The 16,887-nt window shown below is 42.3% G+C and overlaps 1 protein-coding gene across 4 annotated transcripts in view; it reads right to left on the reverse strand.

The window, feature by feature from the left end:
• The window catches only part of LYRM4 (LYR motif containing 4), a 154,604-nt gene that overhangs the window by 65,181 nt on the left and 72,536 nt on the right, over positions 1-16,887 (reverse strand). The window contains exon 3 of one of the 4 annotated variants that reach the window (XM_054493316.2): positions 15,183-16,201. The exons of the other annotated variants lie outside the window; for them this stretch is intronic. Coding sequence (XP_054349291.1) covers positions 16,016-16,201 — 186 coding nt within the window. The 3' untranslated portion in view covers positions 15,183-16,015. Of the gene's footprint in view, positions 1-15,182; positions 16,202-16,887 lie in introns of those variants that run through there. 4 annotated transcript variants of the gene reach the window in all.

The following is a 16,887-nucleotide window of genomic DNA, read 5'->3' on the forward strand; positions in this document are numbered from 1 at the left end:
ACGTCAAACAAAAATAAATGATTCCTGGTGTGTGTATTAGGGGAAATGGTGGGGGGGAGAAACAGTGAAGGCTAGAAGAGAGCCAGAAGATATTTTTATAAGCAGAAATAAATCGGGGAGTTTAAACTTTTCCCAACCTTGATATAAGAATCGATAAGCAGTTGTTACCATTTTGCTGATGCTTGTTAACCAACCGTATAAACATTTTAAGAGTCCAATGTGATGACAAAGCACCTCTTTCTGTGGTGAAAACTCTCATTTAGCAAAATTATGCAAAATGCAGGGCTTTTACACCACTGTCATTGTAAGTGATGAGATTTCCCGTTTATCAAACATGGCAGATTTATACAGCATCTTTAAATTGTTTTTTATCATGATTTTTAGGTTGAAGGGATATGGGAAGAATTATGAACGGGGGAAAATCTACTCAGAGTTCATCAATTTCTAGCACAGAACACTGTAAATCACCACTCCATTGGAAGAGAGTCCATAAACATGACAGTGACACCCACATGGCAACAGGGGGTCATGGATGGGACTGTAGTCTTTATGTGGAGCTCTGGGTTGTGTCCTTTAGGGAAAGCTCTCCTGGCTACAGAATGCAAAGAGTCCACACACCACAAGCCTCACAGGCTGCGTTCAGGAACCCTTCACCATCCCTGAAAGGTGCTCTGGAGACATACTAACCACCTGACGACAGGCCTACCTGGAAACCCTAGGGTGGCAGCTGATCTAAAAGGAAGCAAGTGAAGATGTGCTGCACACCCTGTGTTCCAACATGCTGGGAAAGCACGCTGAAACACGGGCTGCACAGCACAGAAGAGCATCACCCGAGCGGCAACAATTCTCAGAAGGCCCACAAAAAGGAGCTGAGGAGGGAGGATTTGTCGGTGCATTTCCAAACACTTTGCAGGGAGAGGAAGCTCTGGACTGTCCAGGAACGATGACCACGGTTTCATGAGCACCTCCCTTCCTTTTGCTTTGATGCTAGTATCACTAAGCTGCCCTGACCCTACCTTGCTTTGAAATGTGAGATGCCCTAAGGAAAGCCTCTCCTCCCAGGGACTGAGCACCTCATGTTCTCACATTCTGGACCTGTGGGGCTGAAAGTTCCTCTCTGCGAAGGGAGGACCACACAAATGACTGCACCTGGTCTAAAGGGCTCCCCAGCATCTCACAGACACTGTGCTGTTTACCACACAGACAGAAACACGCACCAAAAATCATTCTCATGCTCACAAAGTCAAAACCCTGATGTTTGCATTAATTCTAAAGAGACACGTTAAGGCACTTGAGAGATGAAAATTATTCCTTGATGATTTTCAGAAATACTAATTTTATTCCTTCCTATCTCCCCCAAAATACTAATAAAGCAATATGGCATTATTTCAGTGACCTATAGGGCTAGCAGCCAGTTACATTCTACTCTTTGACATTAGATGATAAAAACAACCTCCCCAAATGATCTGGAGTCAAGCTGGAGAGCAGCTTCTTCACTGCCAATAAATCTATTTTCTAATTATTCAGAAAGATAGGTTTGTCTTTGTGCATTATAGAAACATGTGCATTATATGTTACATTATATTTAATGTGCATTATAGAAACATGACTCCCCAAGTGAATCTGATCCATTAATAACATCTCTTTAACTGCTGTCTAATGACTTCTGCAGACATGTAATAGAATATTTTATGGCTGTTTTCAACAATCTGTCCTTCTTTCTTTCAATATGAATTTGCCAGAGATGTAATGAAATTTCCTGTCCTCTGTGCCACTATATGTTTGTTAATACCAACACACCAATCAGACACACCAACGCTGTTATGCTCACTATACATGGAGCTATGCTCTGGGCACTGCTCAAGGAACGAGAACCTTCTGTCTGCAATATTCTCTTAGGCTACCCTTGAGCTAGCCCAAGGTTCTAACCTCTGTATAAGCACATTCATGTATGTTCTTGAGATTTGTAGGGCTAATGAATCATGAAGTCTGAATCAGTCATACAATAAGAGTTCTAAGAACAAATACCTGCATTAAAGATGCCACACTTTAAAAAGTTAAACATGTGTAAAATTACAATCCTTTTCTTTTCAATGAATGATATCCTACATTAACACATTTGAAATTCAGCTAAATTATGCTTTTGAACAGTTAATGAGTACCCCAGTGATCAATATTTCATATTTTCAACTTTTTTCATTTACAAATTCTTTGATTGAGTACTATATGCTAATCACCTTTTATAAAACAGTCCATTGCTCTGAGTGTACGGCTCATGTTTAAATATGTATGCAGAAGAGAAATCCATTTGATAAAAAGATATGTCCTGAATTAATGCAGTGCGTTTTAAAATATAGCTGTAACCTGCTTTAAGGCAGGTTAGACATAGAATTACTTTCAATAGGAAGCTGTGCTGGAGACAACTGGCAGATTCCTGGCAGTATGGGTTGCTGTGGCATGAAAAGATCTGTGAAGTGATACTGGAAGCTATAGACTGGGGGGCTTTGTTTTGAGGCCTGGGGTAAATGCAGGTCCAAGGAGGAAGCTTCCATTTTGTCTTGAGCCCCAGGATTCTGTGAGAACTGCAATCCAGTGTACAAAGTGCAGAAAGCTGCCTCCTTTTCGCTCTCTCAGTTCTCTTTTGTTGTCAGACCTGATGTTTTCCTTAGTAGATTCTCTGGAAACATTCTGTTTTTTTTTAAGTTAAGGCAAAGAAAAAATAAAGTCTTTCATAATCAGCTGGTGGTGTTTAGATCTTACAATGCATTTTGCAGTGAATGCTCTACAGAATATCAAAAAATTCATTAAAATTTCACCTGCACAGAGAAAACACAACTAATTTTACCCCTACAGGGCATCAGCCATGTTACTAAGGACAGTGTCACCTTTAAAATCAATTCTTGTGGTTGAAATGAGGACTATATGCATCTGTCCTGCTTCTGGCTCCACCCGGAAGTGGTAATGAGGAGAGACAGAGGGATGCACAATGATAGTCTTCACAAAAGCTCCAGTTTCAAAATGAAAGGGGAGAGTATTCAGCGCGCCGCATCCTGTTTGGTGTCACTAGGACCTTTCTTCTCAGAGGAAGGAGGCTATTTATAAACTTAATGATTACTTCAAGGAGGGCAGGCAGAAAAATAAATCTTTAGCTTCAGATTTCTTAAATCTTCTCTTGGTCACTGTTTGTCTATTTTTCTATAACTTTTATTTAGTCTTTACACTTATAATTGGTAACTGGAAGGTCCCTAACACTAAATTAAGATGTGTATATATAAACATATATTATCCCCCCTCTCTTTTGAACAGATGTTGTCATGCTTAGGACAAGTTTAAATTCTAACAAACATCGAGAAAGGCTGAGAATATAAAAGATAAGCAAGCCTTAACGTCAAAATTGAAGCTCTCTTTCAGTTTTATAAAGCTAATCATTAAAGTTCTGCTCCTCAGCCAATTCAGCTTAGAGACATCACACACATAATCAATGCACAAAATGCTGCCATTCATGTGCAGATGAAGGGAGGATGCGGTCTATTTATTGAGCGCCTAGATTCTCGGTTACAGGAATTCTTTGCAAATGTGATTTAAAGTAAGTAGTATTTAAAGAAGCAAGGGCATTCCAGACCCCAATGTGGAAATTTCTGGGGATAAACATAAATGTGCAATCTTAAATAATGCCTTGTTTTATGAGTTCTGGGTCTTTCAAAGAGGGGCTCAGAGCCAGCGCACAGATGAGAGCATAAACCCAGATCTCATGGTGTGCTTTTAAAACATTATGAAGCAATATTTCAATATCTAATTTCACATTAAAATGGGAAATCTGGAAACACAAGGACTTCATTCCCACCTCCGTTTGGAACAGCTGTCCTTTAAAACGGACAGAGGCCTTCTAGTGAGCCACAGCGCCCTCCACTGGCACTTCTACACATGCCAGCCTCATCCTTCACTTTCAAGAGGGAATAGGACACAGGTGGAGTTCTAGGCCCTTATCCTTGAACTGGACTGAGGAAGGGATGGGAGAGGAGAATTAAAGAAGAAAATCAGGAAAAACCATTTCCCGAGGTTTCCAGGATAAAGGGCCAGTGGAATACTAAGGAGAGGGGGCCTGTGGTGGTTTTAAAACAGGGTCACACATTTTGTGACACCCCTGCCATTGAGAATCGGGGGTCTATGTTCCCACCCCTTGAATCTGAGCTTGTGACTCCTTTGACCAAAAAAAAATGGCAGAAATGAAACTACGTATTTCCAAGGCTGTTTCACAAAAGGCCACACAGCTCTGCTCCGTCCTCCAGAACACTCTCCTCTGCAGTTCTGCCCACCAAGTAGGAAGTCGCACTGCTCTGAGGCTACCACGATGTGAGGAAGCCCCGGCCACACACAGACATTCTGCTCTACAGCTGCCGCTGATCCTGGTCTAGGCACCAGACCTGTCTCCGGGTGATTCCAAACCCCAGCCATTTGAGTACACCCAGTGTTACAGTCTTCCCAGCTATGGCTGATAGCATGTGCACTATCAGCATTCCCGGCCCACATAATCTGTGAGTTATAACAAAAATGGTGGTTGTATTATGCTATTATTATTATTTTTTTTTGAGACAGAGTCTCGCTCTATTGCCCAGGCTGGATTGCAGTGGTGCGATCTCAGCTCACTGCAACCTCTGCCTCCCGGGTTCAAACTATACTTCTGCCTCAGCCTCCCAAGTAGCTGGGACTACAAGCATGTGCCACCACGCCTGGCTAATTTTTGTATTTTTAGTAGAGATGGGGTTTCACCATATTAGCCAGGCTGGTCTTGAACTCCTGACCTCATGATCGACCCGCCTCGGCCTCCCGAAGTGCTGGGATTACAGGCATAAGCCACCGTGCCCGGCCTACACTATTAAATTTTAAGGTGGTAGAAACAGATTGTTGGTATAGTAAGGCCTATGGAATACTAAGAAATTATCTGAAATGGCTTCTTTGGTGCTACCAGTGTTACTGTCTGTTAGCCTTTGCTGGGTTCTAAGCTTTACCTGAGATAATCAAATTGAGTACTCACCTGTCTGCTGTCTGTTCCTCCCCTCCTCAGGAATCAATGGGAAGGAGGTTTCCTGGGCAGTGTTCATAGACTGCACCCTGATGAGCAGTGTGGTTTAGAAATAAGTCTTGGCTGTTAACTGAGGCCTGAAGCACTGAAGGAAGTGTGCTTATGTTATGATCTGACAGATTTACCTTCGAAAATGGAGCTTCAGTCTTCATCTTGAACACAAGGATAATGACAGCTGATTATCTGTTTCTTTCACAGTGTTTAAAAGTTTTGGTGAATGTGTATCCCGGATGTCTAAAAGTGTGAGTACATAATTTCATCTACAATGGCATGAGGCAGAAGTATTACTTCCGAAAGCTCCTGTACATTTCCCCAAGCTTCCCATCACATAATTACAAAAGAGTAGTGTTGTCCACATGAAGGTACTTGTTTTAATACTCCAAATAACTTATTTCAGTAGCACACATTTTGATTAGGATTGTTGGCTCTTTGAAAATATCTCAATAGATCCCCTACTGTGTAAATGTCATACATGTGCACAAAACTTGAGAATGGCAATACAAAGGGAAAATATGGAAAAGTGCGAATACAGTTGCACCATCAACAGCTGCCAGAGGACTCTCAAGGCCTCCTGTGTCTTCCCTGTGTGTTTAAAAGAACTCTGCTCTTAACAGGTGTGACCACTGCTGAAATCACAGATGAGTGTAGAAGATTCTCTGCTACTTAATATCTTCTTAAGGCTGTCCTCAAATGACACAGTCCTCTTATGGACTGAACAAAGAAGTTTTCCTAGTAATGCAGTGACAGTTAGGGATAAGCATGTCCTTGGAGAAGAACTGCATCCAAACATTTTAATCGCTTGGAACTCAGTCATCTGACTGGAAAGCCTACCCAGCTCTCCAGGATGACCCCTTCCTAGGCACTGCCTGCCTCTCTAGGGGGCACCATTCAGTGAGACACAAGCTCTTGGTGCCAACACAATGATTATTCGGGTGATCACTGTTGAATTGACCTCTAGACCCAGTCTCCCATGTTGCCTTGTTAGGACATGCTGTTTCTGTCCTGCTGCTCTGGCTTGAGGAATCTTTCATTTACGTATTTTCTTTAATCCTTTTAGCTACAGCTGTCAAATGTATCCTTACGGCACCAGGTTATTTCAGTGACTAATAAAAAAATAAAATCCAACTAGAGTCACAAGATGCTGAGACTTGTTATCTTCTCTGAAGAGTTTGAGGGGCTCGAGGACAAATTATCACACATAGCAGTGTCTGTTTCATACTCTTACAAACAGGTCAGATGCATTTATACAGGGATGAGAAGTGATTATTAGGAAATAAATATTTCTTTCCAAGAACATACTAGGCCTCACGCGCTCCTCAACACTGCCAACTTGGGGATAATGCATTCTGGGGATGACGTCTTTGTTTAAAACATTTCTGAAAGCAACTCCTCACCCTGGGCTCTCACTATACCCACACATGCCACTATTTTTTTTTTTAACTAAGTATTTAATTACTTGTGAGAATGTCTGTCTTCCCCTAAGAGTGTCAGCAGCTTAAGAGCAGTGACTAAAATTGTTTTTTCATCTTATATCCCTGGTGTCTAGCAGAACACTTGGCAACACAGTAGGCACTCAATATTTATTGAATCACACATACTTTCTTTTGTATATTGTCTGTGTTGGCAGTTTCATCCTTTGAGGGTAGATTTACCTTTTGGTAACAGTCCAAAGTCATTCAGACTCAAGTATGAAGAAAGGCCACTATACTACTCAATTTTCTTATGTGTATCATAAACTAAAACTGAAGGCCATTCTGAAAAGGAAGTTTATTGGAATAAACAGACAGACCCTCTAAGGCAAATAATTTGAAAGGTAACACCTGGATGTAGGAATTCTCATATGGTTCTTAAAAAAATTGTTCAGGGATTCATAACTCTTTTTTTTTTTTTTAAATTAAGCTGCTAAAAGTAAACTCTTTATTTTCTGCATTAGTGGGTGGAGGGGGGAATGAAAAATACAGAAAGAGCCTGGGCACAGTGGCTCACACCTGTAATCCCAGCATTTTGGGAGGCCGAGGCGGGTGGATTATCTGAGGTCAGGAGTTTGAGACCAGCCTGACCAACATGGTGAAACCCTGTCTCTACTAAAAACACAAAAATTAGCCAGGCCCACGCCTGTAATCCCAGCTACTCCAGAGGCTGAGGCTGGAGAATCGCGTGAACCCAGGAGGCGGAGGTTGCAGTGAGGTGAGATCACGCCATTGCACTCTAGCCTGGGCGATAGAACGAAACTCCATCTCAAAAAAAAAGAAAAAGAGTTTCCTCTGATTGTACCTCACTGCTACAAAGCGTTGAAATACAGTGAGTTCCTTTTAAGGAAAGAAGTTTACTGGCAGTTCGAATCTGTTGTTTCAAAAGCTGAATAAAGCATGTATTTTTACATGCCCTTGTCAGATTAGAAAATGATCTATAGGTCACGTGCTTGCTGCTTTTCTTCTCACTGAGAAGTAAATGTGCAACTGCAAAAGAAAAAAAAAAAAAGAAAAGAGGAAACACCCCTCAATAACTCAAAGTCAGGGCTAAGTTTTTATTTTTATTTTTTCCTCATTGTGGTAAAATATACATAACACAAAATTTAGCATGTAAAGCCCTTTTCCAGAAGGACCTATTCATGTATTTTTTTAAAAGTATTTAATTATTCATAGCAAAATTTACCATTTAAACTGTAATTATGTGTAATTTCAGTGGCATGAAGTACATTTACATTGTTTTTCTACTACCACCACCATCCAGCTCCAAAATTTTTTCATTTTCCAAAACTGAAACACAGTACCCATCAAACACCAACTCTCCATTCTTACCCCTCAGTCTTCCCCAGCCCCTCATCACCCAGCCCCTGGCAATCACCATTCTACTTTCTATCTCTATGAATTTGACTTTAGTAGCTCATATAATTGGAACAGCACAGTATTTGTTCTTTTGTGCCTGGCTTATTTCACCTAGCATAATGTCCTCCAGATTCATCCATGCTATAGCATGTATCAGAATTTCCTTCCTTTTTAAGGCTGCATAATATTCTATTGTATGTATAGACCATGTTTTGTTTATCCATTTATCCATCCATGGACACTTGGGTTACTCCTGTTTGCTACTGTGAAAATGTAGCTACCCACATAGGTGTACAAAGACCTAATCAAGACCCTGCTTTCACTTCCTTTGAGTATATAGCCAGAAGTGTAATTGTTGCATCCTATGGTAATGCTGTGTTTCATTTTTGGAGAAACAGCATTACTAAGTTGGGTTTTATAACATTTTGCCCCATCATGCTTACAACACACTTTAGACTATGGCTCTGCTTATCAATAATTTCTTACTGTGCCTAATCATAGGAGATGTAAGTGTGGCAGATAGAATCCTACTGTGCCAGTCACTCAGAATAATCAATTTCCTTTACTTCTGGTCACATACCAGTTTCTTAGGCAGAAACAAACAAGGCTAAAGCTAAACACAGAACCACAAATTATGACTCAGCTAAATAAGCAGATTTGTTTACGGGGCTAATCTGACAATGCCAACACGTCACAGGAGCTGATTACTAATGAAATCTGAAGGGCTGGTAATCCTGGAGGTCTCTACAGAACCTGTGGATTGTTCTGCAGTTTACACCTCCTGCTGCTCCACAGACAGTAGCCGTTCCCCGGGGCTATCATGTATGGTGGCACAGGTGCACACCGTGGCAGGATTGAACATCTTCCTAAGCGTGTGACTGTTATCTCATGATTTCCTTACTGTGACAACGTCAATACCCAGCTCAGTTTTCCTGTCAATATTCAGTCTGCATTTTTAGGCTCAGCATCTATGCTAAAGATCTTCCAAACAGCCTGGCTCTACACAGGCCTAGCATCCTCAACTGTAGATCCTCATTGCCTCCCTAGTGTTACATAACTTTAGGTAGGTTGCAGCTTGGATCTCACCACCATTTAGAACATATTCGAGCCCTAGACTTTGACTCAGTTTCCCATCCTCCCACTTTTCTCAATCTGTCACCCCTGAGCTTGCTCTTCCTCAATATGACCTCTGGTTCGTTGGTTCCTCCTATTCTCCTAGCCCAGAGTTGCCTCCAGCCTCTCAGCTGCTCTGCCAGTGTGGACCTGGTGACCAATCACTGCAGTGATGCTCTCGTGGATACCCTTGCTTCACCTGACTTCTATTGCTGCATTCTCCTTGCCAATCCTAGCCTGGGGAAGATGGCACCAATCTCTCTCTCCCATGTGTGCCAGAACACTGTAAAACAGGACTGACTGGTCTTGCTAGTGAAGTATGTCACTCACCTTTGTTAGCACTGCTGTACAGCTATCCTTGAACCCATTGTTAATGGAGTGCCTCTCACCTTCCCTATATCCACTACATTACTACTGAACCCTTTTCACTTTTCTCAAGCAACACATCTTAATCCTACAACACAGACCTTATGCACAGTTTTGCTCTCTTCTTTTAATTTTTTGAAAGGATTACGCCCATTTAAGATGAATTTTCATGCCAAATAACCAAAAACATGAAAGAAATAATTGAAATATTTGATTACACAATTACAAGGTTTTTGTTTGTTTTTAAAAAAACAAAACCACAAACCAGGTTGAAAGAGGAATGACAAGGTGGGAAAAGAAAATGTGAGCTTCTCCAACTATTTTGCCTTAGAACTGTCCTGCATAGCTCTCATTTGTTCTCTCCCTCTTTTCTTCCATGATGTATTGAGGACTCACGTAGGAAACCCTACTTTCGCCTCGTTGCCCTGGGACCAGGCTCCACGAATGGTTTTCTACCCTGTATTGTGTCATCAGTGATTTCTTCTGCATTGGCTTTTTCCTCCCAGTCAACACACACCATACAATCTTTACATCCTTATAAGAACCACAACCTAAAATCCAAACAAAACAAAACAAGACCCCACACGGGCCCATCTGCCCATTCCCTAGATTTTCAAATGGTCGCTGTGTCCTCTCCTCCTCTTCACCACCACACTGCTCCTCTAGGTCTGGTGCTCCTGCCTCCTGGCCACGCCCTGGCTCCAGGCCCCCTGTGAGCAGATTCCATTCTTTCCCACGGGCCATGCCCAACTGGCTTCCCTGCTGAGCTCTCTAAGGGATGTGGCCGAACACCCCATTTCACAGCCCTCTTCTCCCCGAACACCCCGTTTCACAGCCCTCTTCTCCCCGAACACCCCGTTTCACAGCCCTCTTCTCCCCGAACACCCCGTTTCACAGCCCTCTTCTCCCCGAACACCCCGTTTCACAGCCCTCTTCTCCCCGAACACCCCCTTTCACAGCCCTCTTCTCCCCGAACACCCCCTTTCACAGCCCTCTTCTCCCCGAACACCCCCTTTCACAGCCCTCTTCTCCCCGAACACCCCCTTTCACAGCCCTCTTCTCCCCGAACACCCCCTTTCACAGCCCTCTTCTCCCCGAACACCCCCTTTCACAGCCCTCTTCTCCCCGAACACCCCGTTTCACAGCCCTCTTCTCCCCGAACACCCCGTTTCACAGCCCTCTTCTCCCCGAACACCCCGTTTCACAGCCCTCTTCTCCCCGAACACCCCGTTTCACAGCCTTCTCCCCGAACACCCCGTTTCACAGCCCTCTTCTCCCCGAACACCCCGTTTCGCAGCCCTCTTCTCCCCGAACACCCCGTTTCACAGCCCTCTTCTTCCCGAACACCCCCTTTCACAGCCCTCTTCTTCCCGAACACCCCCTTTCACAGCCCTCTTCTTCCCGAACACCCCCTTTCACAGCCCTCTTCTTCCCGAACACCCCGTTTCACAGCCCTCTTCTTCCCGAACACCCCCTTTCACAGCCCTCTTCTTCCCGAACACCCTGTTTCACAGCCCTCTTCTTCCCGAATACCCCGTTTCACAGCTCTCTTCTTCCCGAACACCCCATTTCACAGATCTCTTCTTCCCACTGCTCTTCTCAGCCTCTTCTCTTTCTGGTCACTTCCTCTGGGTAATACAGACCAGTTTCACCTCTTACCAGATGACTTCCAAACTCAGCTCTCCTGCCCAGATGGCCTCTGAGCTCTAGGTCTGCATTTTCACCTGCCTGCTCAATGTGCCCAGAAGACACAATGCTTGTATCTTAGACTCAGTCTGTCTCCAAGAGAACTCTCCTTCCTTCACATGGATCCCCTTTGTTCCTTATTGCTGTTAAGAGCATTCCTGTTGAACTAAGCAAAAAAATACCTCCCCCCCAATCCCCAAACATACTTTGTAATAAGTAAACTTTATAACAAATGAACTTCGCCCATAACGAGGCAGTCCAGACTGGTGACCAGTGCCCTGCCTGGGAATCAGGTGATATCTCCTCCAGGTCCTGTAACTGCAGCTATTTTTTTTCTCTTGTTTTTAAGCTGAGACAGGTATTAATTAATGTGACATTTCTGAACCCCTATGATGTTATGTAGAAAGAATGAGATTTGAATTGAACCAATGATGTTAATATTTTGAAATAGGTGGAATTGTAAATGTAGTAACTGGTTTTGTAATGACTATTTTTTGTGTTGTTTTAGTTACCCTTTAAGGTGTTGAAGACTTTAAAAGAAACAGCTATATTAGATTAGCAACTGCTTTTGAAATTGGTTATAGAAATATAATTTAGCTTTTAATCAATGCTTAAATGTTTAACAAAAATCCATTTTAAAGTTTCATTTATTAGATGTATAAAATTAATAAATTGATCATTAAACTGAGAATAAACTTATACATGGTCATAAGCCCTCTAGATATTGAAAACCCATCAATACTTTAGATGTACATCACACACATCTCTCTCTTCATCCTAAGAGTGGTTTAGAACAATGACTTTAGGAGAGCCCAGGGGCTCAGAACTACGAGCTTGAATATGTGTATTTTAAAAAGGTAACCCTGTTTGAGAACCACTGTTTAGACTCATCCTTTAATCAGCCATGAGAGAGGACAGTAATCAGTGTGGCCTATATAACACCTGAATTACTAGTTAAATCTAATTTTGCTTGACATTCATGGACCTTCTATATTTTCTCGCTGAAATGCATCAGTTTCGAAGGAGGCCATTGCCTGAGAGTGGGGAACATTTCATGTTATAGAGAATTTTTTATTGTAAAAGATTTAATCCGCATGCATGCTTTATTTTTATGATCTAGCATTTGCCACATACAGTTGTAGAGACTATAATGAAAGCATAAATCTTAGATTTTAAGTGAAAGTACCTGGCACATTTGTATTATTTCATTACTAAAGCTTTTTCTTCCCTTCACCCCACTTTCCTCTCTCCAGGGTTTAGGCTCCATGTGCTACCAAAACTAACCTACAGCCAACGTGCATTTATCTAGAAAGACGTCCAGAGATGAGGCCTCTAGCTGGCTAATCCAGAGCTTATGGGGACATGGTTGGAGGAAGAAAGAGAAAAAAAAGTGCTGTGTTATAATTCCACCCTTTCCTATGATGCATAAATGAAAGGTTCCCTGTGCTCTATCCCTGCACAACATCCTCCGTCTGATGTTGGAGAAATAATCTTAAATACTTAAATGTAGAATTCTGCAGCTTTCAGTGGCATGCACTTTTTTTTTTAACCTTAGTCAGTGAAAACAGGTTATAGCATGCAGCATATAAGCAATGCACTAAATGGTAACTGCTATTATTATTATAGCCATAATAATATACACCATAGCAAAGGTTTCCTATTCAAAAGGAATGAACGTGCACCAATGCAATAAAGTTGGTAAACAAATTTCTGGAGAATAAGCTTACTACTGAGTAATTCTGCTATGCCTCTACAATCTCCAATTTTGAATTCCACATCAAACCTCAGTTCTCTCTCTATTCCCACACCCCTCTTCTCCCCCTTTAGATCGACAAAATCAAGTGTATGGCACAGAAGTGGTAATTTCTCATCTTTCAGCTGTGCAATTATGTGACTAGAAATAAACAAAATTGGAGAAAAATAGTCTGACAACTAAATAAGAAGGCAAGCCTGAATCTTATTTAATGCTCCGCTTGAGTTGTTAAGAATAATAAGAACCACTGCAGATCTATTGTATAACATGGAGGCTATTAATAATAACGTATTGCATACTTGAAAACTGCTAAGAAAGTGGACCTCAAATGTTCTCACCATAAACAAATGGTAAGTATGTGGAGTAATGGATGTGGTAACTGGATTAAATCATTTCACAGTGTACACATCTATCAAAACATCATGTTGCACACCATAAATACATATAATTTTTACTTGTCCATTTTTTTAAAGAGTAAGAACCAAAAGTCATACTTTTTTTTTTCTTGTGTATCAAAGCTTTTACACAAGAAACTAAGTGGTAATCTGGTCCATTTTCTTATCTTCAGACCTGTCTGCATTGAAGACAAATTTTTTTCATATATATTCTTAACGATAATGATCCCGAGATGTCCACTTTGTAGGTATTCAAATAAATAAACCCCAACAGTCTAAAGCAAGATATAAATGGCGAGTGGCATGGAGTTTCACAAGAAAAGGGTTCAAAATTATAACTGGATAATCTCTCTTTCTTCTTCAAAAGAGCTGTCCCTTTAAGAGAAAAGAAATTAAAATTTTCTTTTTCCCCATTAGAAGGCAGTAGATATGAAACATCCTGGTGTCCAAAAGGGACCTATATTAATAAGCACATAGCCATAAGGATTGATTTTGCTTTGTGGAGATGCCGTTAAAACCACAGGAAAACAAAAAGTCTTGCTTATATTTTAAAACGGGCAATCTTATTAACATTTTAATAAATTAATTTAAGTCATCTGGTACTTAGAAAATGGATCTTGTTCTTCAAAGAAAATAAATGAACAGGATGTAAGTAGCTCATGAGTTCATGCTTTTGTTTTAAGAACAAGTAGACCCTTTTGCTCATATGCCTTGCACTGTAACACCCACTCATTCACCCAGCAAACTCTTGCTGAGCACCTACTGTGGATCAGGTACTGTTCTAGGTTCTGCACTAAAAAAGACAGTCCTTGATCTCCAGGCACTCTGTGAGGGTGGCAAATGAGCAGATGGTCCTTGCAGATATCAGTACAGAAAAGAGGGAGCAGTGGAAGAACATATCCTCATCACACCTCTGATTACACTTGGAAGGACCCCTTCCCCCTCACAAGCCCAAGCACAGGGTCAAGGTCGCACGAGGTTGCTACCTCTTGCTTTCTCTGCTTCTTGTCACTTATGCACTGAAGTCCCTTCCTTATGCCCTGCTTCTTGTCATTTATGCACTGAAGTCCCTTCCTCCTTGCCCTTTCTCTTCCCCAGCCCCTGTACTTACTTTGCTGCATCACAATACTCTCCTACCTAGCTCCTCGAGGGTCGAGTCTGCCCCTTGTTACCATGAATCCCAACGCCTGGGTGAAAGTCTGGCACAAAGACAAGGATAAATATGTGTCCAACGAATGAGGATACTGTGTCCCTCAGCGACTAAATAATGACCAAGTATCTGCCCTGTGCTCAAGCTAAGGAAAGAAAGCTGGCTAAGCCAGTGGAAAGAGCACAGACAATTAAGACAGCTGGAAAGGACATCTTCCCAGGAGAACATGGCTTGTCTTCTGCTAGAGCATAAGCTTCTGTAGACATACCAACAAATATTGGGAAGAAATGGGTTTTGGATTCAAATAGCTCTGAGTTGAGATATAAAGGGAATACAAACACACACCTACTTCATCCGAGATGAGCTGCATAAAGTGCACAGTGTAACACCTGACACCAACTGGGCATTCAGTATGGTAAAATCTAACCTAATATCTAGTCTCTGCCTGAGCAACCCCACAGTCCAAGAGGAGAGACAAGCCCACAAGGAGGCTGAGAAATACTAAGTGGCTTGCTCAGGGTCAGCTGGTTAGTGACAGAGATCTGAACCCAGGCTTGTCCGGTTTCAACACCTGTGCTCTGAACCACCACACTGAAGTGAGATGTCAGGACAGGGGACAGACTTCAGAGTCACCCTTGCAGGAGACAGGTGTGTCACGGTGGCGGATGTGATCACAGGGAAAGAGAGGGACCAATAATGAAAGCTGGGGCAGTGCCTGAGTTTTAGAGGGACAGAGGGGGAGGGCCAGCAGACCAGACTGGGCCAGGGCCAGCCAAAGGGGAGGCAGGAGTGAGCAGGGCGGGGAGAACCTCCTGGAGTGGTCAGCCAGAATGGTCAGACGCTTTGGACAGGTCAAACTGGACAAAGGCATGCACATGTTTTTGGCGATCGGAACCCTGGGTATCTGTGCAGGAGCTGGTTCAGCACAGCACGGGGGGTTACTGCTTGGATGCCAGGGGGTTGAGGTGTTAAGGGGAGGCAGCGAAGCTTATGAGTGCAAATGACCCTGCAGATAGAGAAGGGGAAAGAGCTGGGCAGAAGTGTGACTTGAAAGCCAGGAAGCCAAAGGCTTCTTTCTGAATGGGGAGATGCTATGTGGAGAGGAAGATGGGGAGGTTTAGGAGAGCAGACAGCTGAAGGAGCAGGCTTACAGCATCACAGAGGAAAACGTGGTAACTCGGAGCAAAGCAGACCAGTCACTTCAGCAAAAGGATGGATGTTTCCTTTGGAAGCAAAATGCAGGGAATTGAGGGTGTTCTGGCCTTGTGTTCTGGTATGTTGGACCAAGACAAAAATGTCTCCTTATTCCATAAATGATACTAGGACAGGAGAAAGTTATCATTTTTGAGAAAGTTAGGCTGAACTCCCATCTCCTTTCTTATACCAAAATAAATTCAAATTACTTCAAAAACTAAACATTTAAAAAATATACAAAAGCACCAGAAGGAAATGCAAGATAATTTTTATTATCTTGGAGTGGGAATTCAGCATGACACAAAATTTAAAGGCAATGAACTGAAATGTAACTACACAAAAATTATAATTGTCTGCTGGGCGCGGTGGCTCACATCTGTAATCCCAGCACTTTGGGAGGCTGAGGCAGGTGGATCACTTGAGGTCAGGAGTTCGAGACCAGCCTGACTAATACAGTGAAATCACATCTCTACTAAAAATACAAAAATTAGCCAGGCGTGGTGGCGTGTGCCTATAATCCCAGCTACTTGGGAGGCTGAGGCAGAAGAATCGCTTGAACCATGGAGGTGGAGGTTGTAGTGAGCTGAGATCGTTCCAATGCATTCCAGCCTGGGTGATAGAGCGAGAGTCCATCTCAAAAAAAAAAAAAAAAAAAAAAATGTCTATAAAAGAATAGTAAATGGGGGCCCCAAAATAAATGACAAACGAGGAACTGTATTTGTAACAAATCTAAGAAACAATAGAACAGTGAATGAATAATATAGAAAAGAAATGCACATGCTAATAGCACAAAATATTCTTAACACGACCCCTAACAGAGGAGATACTACCTTTCACGTTCTGTGTTGATAAAAGTGAAAATATGTGATCTTCTCAGGGCTGAAGAATCAGGGTGAAGACAGGGTGGCTGGGACAGTAAGTCGTTTAGTCCACATTTTAAATGTTCATACCCAGTGACTCAGCCCTCCTACCTCAAGGCCTTTGCTCTTCACAAAGACACACGTATCAGCGTGTTCACTACAGCACTGCTCATAAAGGCAAAAAGCTGAAATCAATGTAAACGTCCATCATTAAGTGGCTAATTAGATAGATTACAGCATGTCCACACTGTGGAGTATTTGACCATTAAAAATAAAAGACAGTTCTCAGCAAACTATCACAACGACAGAAAACCAAACACTGCATGTTCTCACTCATAGGTGGGAACTGAACAATGAGAACACTTGGACACAGGGCGGGGGAACATCACACCCCGGGGCCTGTCGGGGGGTTGGGGGCTGGGGGAGGGATAGCATTAGGAGAAATACCTAATGTAAATG

Source organism: Pongo pygmaeus, chromosome 5 (genome assembly GCF_028885625.2).
Source record: "Pongo pygmaeus isolate AG05252 chromosome 5, NHGRI_mPonPyg2-v2.0_pri, whole genome shotgun sequence".
NCBI lineage: Eukaryota > Metazoa > Chordata > Mammalia > Primates > Hominidae > Pongo > Pongo pygmaeus.